This window comes from Nicotiana sylvestris, chromosome 12 (genome assembly GCF_000393655.2).
Source record: "Nicotiana sylvestris chromosome 12, ASM39365v2, whole genome shotgun sequence".
In the NCBI taxonomy this organism is placed as follows: domain Eukaryota; kingdom Viridiplantae; phylum Streptophyta; class Magnoliopsida; order Solanales; family Solanaceae; genus Nicotiana; species Nicotiana sylvestris.
The window spans coordinates 164407131-164414209 of record NC_091068.1 but is presented as its reverse complement, the minus strand read 5'-3'; the positions used below and the strand labels follow the sequence as shown (position 1 = coordinate 164414209).

The 7079-nt window shown below is 35.1% G+C and overlaps 1 protein-coding gene across 1 annotated transcript; it reads left to right on the top strand.

Moving 5' to 3' along the window:
• The first annotated feature begins 232 nt into the window (after positions 1 to 232).
• Positions 233 to 1084, top strand: LOC138884055 (uncharacterized). Its single transcript, XM_070164794.1, has 2 exons — positions 233 to 539; positions 723 to 1084. The coding sequence occupies exons 1-2, from the start codon at positions 233 to 235 to the stop codon at positions 1082 to 1084; spliced, it is 669 nt and encodes a 222-aa protein (XP_070020895.1).
• The last annotated feature ends 5995 nt before the right edge of the window (positions 1085 to 7079 follow it).

The following is a 7079-nucleotide window of genomic DNA, read 5'->3' as shown; positions in this document are numbered from 1 at the left end:
CATCAATGCTGGGTGGCTACAAAATATGCCCAACTATAAGTCTGTTTACTTACCTGAGGGCATCATAGATCACTGCCCAATAAAGATTACATTTGAAGATAACAGTAGAAAGCCAAAAAGAACATTTAAATATTATAATGTATGGTCTGAGCATGAACAATTTCTGAAGGTGGTTTAAGCATGATGGAACATATAGATAGATGATTGCAAAATATTTTAGGTGGTAAGGAAAATGAAGATGCTAAAAAGAGAATTGAGGAAGCTAAATACTCAAAGCTTCAGGAACATAGTATCTGAAGCTAATGAGGACAGAACTGCATTGCAGAATATCCAAGAGCAACTTCATCTTGATCCAGATAACCTTGAATTACAACAAACTGAAAAGGAGAAGTATCAGAAACTCAGGAAATCTTCTTACTTAAGCATAAATCTACTAGGGTATGATTTTCCACTGAGGTTTGTCAGGCTTGTGATGGAGTGTGTCACATATCCAAAGTATTCTATAATAGTCAATGGAGAGGGACATGGCTACTTTGAAGGTAAACGGGGACTCTGACAAGGGGATCTCATGTCTCCCCTTTTATTTGTCTTAGTCATAGAGTACCTGTCTAGAGTACTCAAGTGTATGAGCGACCTGCCTGATTTCAAATACCACCCAATGTGTAAGCACCTAAAGCTGACACATTTGGTATTTACTGATGACTTGATGATATTTTACAAAGGCCAAGAGCAATCTGTTAGGAGAGTTATGGAGGCATTAAATCACTTCACAAGGGTCACAAGATTGATAGAAAACATGGAGAAATCAAACATTTTCATAGCAGGAGTAGATGACCATACAAAGGCAACTTTGCTAAGCATCACTGGATTTTTACTAGGGGCGTTTCCTATAAGGTACCTGGGATTTCTACTTTCTCCTAAAAAATGGAACAAACTAGAATGTCATCAGCTGATTGAGAAGATCACTCGGAAAATTCAGAATGGGTATGCTAAACAGTTATCTTATGCTGGAAGGTTGCAAATCATCAATACAGTGATATTCTCTATTCACAATTTTTGGGGTGCTGTATTCATACTGTCTTAGAGTGTCCTGAAAGAGGTAGATAAACTATGTAGGGAGTACTTATGTGGGGATGGGGGGGGGTACTTATGGGGGGCACTGAGGGGAAGAAGAAACCTTCACTTGTATCTTGGGACAGAATAAGTGTGCCAAAAAAGCATGGAGGACTGAATATCAAAGGTGCAGGAATTGAAATATTGCATCTGTTGGCAAATTAATATGGCAGTTGGCTGGAAAATAGGATTCTCTGTGGATTAAATAGGTTCACGGCTTATATATGAAGAATGATAACAATATATGGATGCATGATCCCCCCATGGATTGTAGCTGGTATTGGAAGAAAATAAATTCCATCAAAAGTAGCGTGATAAGTTGGTTTACTAATGGAAGATATACACTGAGTTCAACAGGAAGATACTCTATTTCCCTCAGCTATAATACCCTTATAGGCATGCAAGCAAGGTGGAGAATTAGTGAACTAGTCTGGACAGCAATTGCACAACCAAAACATATATAGATTCACTCTCTGGCTAGCAGTGCGAAATAGGCTGCTAATAAAGGAAAGGCTCAGCCACTTGAACATTCCAGTAGATAGCCCTGCGTGCAGTCTATGCTCAACTCAAAGTATAGAAACTTCCCTACATTTGTTTGCAGATTGTGAATGGTATGGTAAACTACGATGTGCATTGGAAGACTGGTTGGGCATCCAGCTCCAAGTTGGAGAGGTGAAAGTGGTGATGGAAACAATCAGGAAGAAGCATTAGTATAAGGTCACAAAGGAGTTAATAGCAGCAGTCTGGGGAGCAATAATTTACCATACATGGAGGGCGAGGAACTGGATCATTTTTAGGAGTCAACATGTACATATTGAGACAGTTATAGATCAGATAAAAAAAGAATTAGTAGATAGAGTAGAATTCCTTAGTATGTCAAGAATAACCAGAAGTAGGAATGCTGTTTTACAAAGAATTCCGTGTACTTAGTGTTATTCTGGAGGCCTAAATTTTCCACACATTAACCTTACTCGAAGGTAAATGTGTGTTTAGGTGCTCCTTAGGCGTATTGATATTCATGTTGGCTGGTATGGTAATAATATTTACAGTTGTTACCAAAAACAAATTAAGTCAAATTAACATATAGGATGAACTATGCGCCTTGCACGTATGCGCCGCGTCAATTAAGTAAAAAGAACGAATTTATCCGCAACTGAGTGTTTGAATTTTCGCTGAAACAGTTCGTTAATTTTCTGATGAATGAAGACTAATTAAGTAGCTTAAACCACATCAAGATTGAGGTAATTTCCAACTTTTACTTTGAGATGTTGCTAGAGAATATCATCTTTTGCAAGTTAATGGTGTGAATATAGTACAATTAAACCACTTTTACTGTTTGAAAAAACAATAATTAAAAGTCTGCTTAGGGGAATTAATCAAGGACAAGTACCAATATAGGAATAAATGTATCACTCATGTGACAATGGTCAGAAAATGAATTATTATACATTACTAGGGTGACAAAATGGTTAAAAGAAAACAGTTAACCATCCATATTATTCATTAAAAAATGGGTTGGATAATGAACTTTTAAAAAACGGATCAAATATGGATAAGAACCATATTATCCATTTAGAAAATGGATAACCAATGGTAACTAATGGATAATTGATGGATCTAACTTTTACATTTGTAAAGCATCAAATTGAGGGTTTCTCAAGTTAGGGAGACTAAGAATTCTCCCAAAAGTGATCATAGCAAGAAGTCATGGATAATATGGTTACCCATATTATCCGCCGGTTAACCCGTTTTTTAAATATGGGTCGGGTCAGATAATTTATTCGTTTTTTATTACCCGTTTTCGACCCGATCCGCCCGTTTGCCACTCCTATACACTACACAGTTGGACAGAAGGTCCAGTTCTATTTGAAGGAGTCTGAGATAGTTGTATAACAGAGAAAGGGACTCTCTTTCAGGAATTTGATATTAATAGAACACGTTTGAAGAGTAGAAGTTATATTTACTAGAGAAAATTAAAATAAAGAATGTAAAAGATCATTACACTAGAAGCTGTACAAAGCTGTCAAGGTATGATGTTTCTGTTTAATCATGTGAAATTTGTCTCAACAGATTACAGTATGTCCTAGGTTGATTTTTGTTCTAGCTAGTTCAAAGATGGAAATTGTAGAACTTACCTAAGAAATCAAGATTGAAAGTGTTCTATTCAATGATAGGCTATAAACTTGAGTTCATGCTTATAAATCATGTGTTGAACAGATTATTAATCAAATGCAGGGTAAGGTTGCGTACAATATACCCTTGTGGTCCGGCCCTTCCCCGGACCCCGCGCATAGCGGGAGCTTAGTGCACCGGGCTGTCCCTTTTTTGGAAAATTATATCATCTACATAAGTTATACAAGTGTATCAAAGTTAGAATGTGTCATGCTTCAAGTAGAGTTATACATCACAGAAATTTGGTTTCCCACATTGTTCTCGTAGAGGATCATATGTATTCTTGTTACATGTTTGCAATAACCTGTCAAATTAGCAGCTGCAAAGGTTACAATTGCAGCTCTTTAAACTTGAGGAATCACAATTCCTAGAAATTCAGCAAAGAGGAACCAGAAGCAATAGATAATCTAGAAATTCCAACAAAATGTATGAGAAAATCAGAGTAATCAGATTCTGGAGGGATGAAAAGTTACCCTAATGTCCAATATCTAAGACACAGAGGAAGTAAATAACAACTATAGTTAAGGACATGACCTTTCTATAGTTAAACAACAATATCGCGCCAGAGGTACAACTAGTTAGAAATGCAATATGATGTGCTCATTATGATAAAATAGTAACTGGTGAGAGTAACTCACCATACATTTTTTTTGGCGAAACGCATAAACGGCCTCTTTAAGTTGTCCCAAACGATCAGACAAATACCGTAACTAACATGTTTACCGTTTAGACACTTCAAATAGGCTACTAAGTATGTCAAGTAAACACATGTGGCTTATGTGGCATATGCGTGTTTGCTAATAATATTTTGAGCGCGTGAGTCATTTTTTCCGTAGTCAAATCAGAAAATTAAAAGACTTAAATTAATTACGAAAATTTCAATGCTTGAGTGCTTTGTTATGCACTTCGTTCTCGGGCATTGAAATTATTAATTGAGTAAAACTTAATCCTTGTTGCTCTTGACTTCGAATCTGGAACGAAGTATTTGAAACCCATCTTAAATTCTGAAAATATGATTTTGTGTTCCATCGTTCTTCACCGCACAACATTGTGGAAGAAGCTGAGCTGTTTGGATCTGAAAATTGGATGTCGAAATCGATTGGATGTTATAAATCTTTGTTGAAAGCTTCTTTGTGAAGCGGAATCTATAAATTTAGGTCTATTGCAACTGATTCGATATGTTTTGATTGAAATTTTTTGAAGTCGGATCGAAGAAGATGATGGTCGGGTCTGTCCAAAGAAGATAAAATTTCCGGGTCTGTTCAAAGTCTATCGAGGAAGATGGGTAGGTTCAAAATTTATGGGTTTGTCCGACGATTGATACTGTATTTGTTCGAAGTCTGTTGAAGAAGAGGAAATTTCTGAAATTTAATTTAAAGAAGTGTAGTCTACGAAATTATCCCTACCCAATTCTAGTTGCTTTTAATTATTTGGGAATGATTTGAGAAAATAAAGCTCGGAAGGGGGGCACAGATGGGGAAAGCAAGAAGATGGTGATTGTCGGGTTGGGGTTTTGGGGGTTGTTGGCGTTGATTTGGAAAATAAAAAAAATTTCTTGTTTAAATATATATATTTTTAATTATATTTAAATGGGTCAAATATTTATTACAAATTACATGTGTCATTTTTTAATTGGTTTATTTAATACATCATACCAAGTGTAACTCACGCATATGTTGAGTTGCGGTCGGGTGTTTACTTGACACACTTAATAGCCTATTTGAAGTGTCTAAATGATAAAAGGGTTAGTTAAGGTGTTTGTGTGATCGTTGAGGACAACTTAAAATGGTTATTTATGTATTTCGCCATTTTTTTTCATTATTAAACAGTCACCATTGATCATTAACGTGCAAAAAGATACGTATTGAGTTTGGAATCCCAAACTTTATGCATGACCATTGAAGTCGTGAGTTCCACACTATATCCTAACTAAAGGATATATATATATATATATATATATATATATATATATTCCTTTATATCCTAAAGGATACAGAGTTAGGCATATATCCTAACTCACCATACGTATTAGAATTGCCATCTAAAAGACTAGATGCGATTGGCACATTATAGCGTATTTCATTTCAACATATACTGTTTATCATCATATAGAGTATAATATTCAGCTAAAGGACATGTAATTTATGGTAAGAAAATAAAACATTATTGTATTCGTTGTTAAGGCCAACGAAAAGGTAGAAGCAGACCGAAGAAGTATTGGGAAGAGGTGGCAAGATATAGCATTGCTCGAGCTCACTGAGGACATGACCATGGATATGAAGGTGTGGAGGTTGAGAATAAAGGTAGAGGGTTAAGTGGCCTAGGGTTGTCCTTGTTTGTAGCAGTAGCTTTGATACACCACTTGGTACCTTTCGTATTTTTTTCGTACTCCTAGACTTCTGTTGCTACTTGCTGTTGTCTTGTGTCTTGGTTTCTTGATTTGTATTGCCTACCACTAGTTTTGTATTTCTACTTCGGTTGTTAGATCAGTTTGTTTGCTATTGCCCTTCCCCTCTTCGTCTTAAGTCGAAGATTTATCGGAAATAGTCTCTTTGCTATACTAAAGGCAGGGATAAGATATGCGTACACTTTACCCTCCCCAGACCCCACTTGTGGGACTATATTGGGTATATTATTGTTATTGTTGTAGTAGTATTGTATTCGCCGTGCCAGAATTCAGCTTATTGCTTATGCTTTCACAAGCTTCCTCTGCAATTCGAAAGTAGACACTTACTGTTTAAGTAAACATAAATAGTTGATAAACACCCTAAGAGTGTGATATATGTCTTTAATTATTTCTTTTTACACAATTAACAGCAAAAAAGTTCTCTCCATAATGCATGTTAATGCTACACCTAGGACAAAAATCAATAACATAGTTAACTTAGTCATTAGCATCATATACAAAAATAGTCTTGGAGGCTCTTATTCTGAAGCTTGCTAATTGATCTTTATCCATAAAGCATATACGTCTAGCTTGATTTGGAAGTTCATGAACAAAGAAATACGATTTAGTACTGGTTCTTTAATAAATGTCTTTAATATTTTCCTCTTTAATGCAACCAGAAAGCAGCTACTTAATTACAAGTCAAAAAAGAAAAAAATGCAAGCGATTAGGAAAATTTGTAGTAAAACTACTACTACTAAATAGGAAAGAACATTATTGGATAATGGGAGGTTCGTTATAACGGAGAAAAACAAATTCGAACATAGTGAAGAATTTGACTTCTGATGGACAATAAAATCTTCCTATATCGGGCTTGGGATCGGCTGTATTGTAGTATAACTCGAACATAGGCAGAGTTAAAATTTTGATTTTTTTTTTTTGTTCTTCAGATAATGATCAACATGACCTATATAACGATAGTATTGATATATATATTGCACATCAACAAACAATATCAGAAGGTTAAAAGCTTAGCAAGGATTCGCAAGTACACAAGCTGACTCTTATTAACTGCATAGAAAAAAACCAACCAAAAAAAAAAAAAAAGATTATTTCAAGCCCCAAGAATCACTGACAACGGATGGTTACAAGATCACATCAACAAAGAATTACCATGATGCCTCATTTCTTTTATATTATAATGTAATTTTAAAATTCAAAAAATCGAATTTCGAACAGAACTGAATTAATTTAATATTTTGGTATCGATTTATTCGGCATTTTTGTATATAGATTTTTTGGTATAAATTTTTCAGTATTTCGATATTTCAGTATGGTAGTATTGAGTTTTTGATATTTCAGTATACACCGAAATACTGAAATATTTAAGTGATTTATATATGGCGAA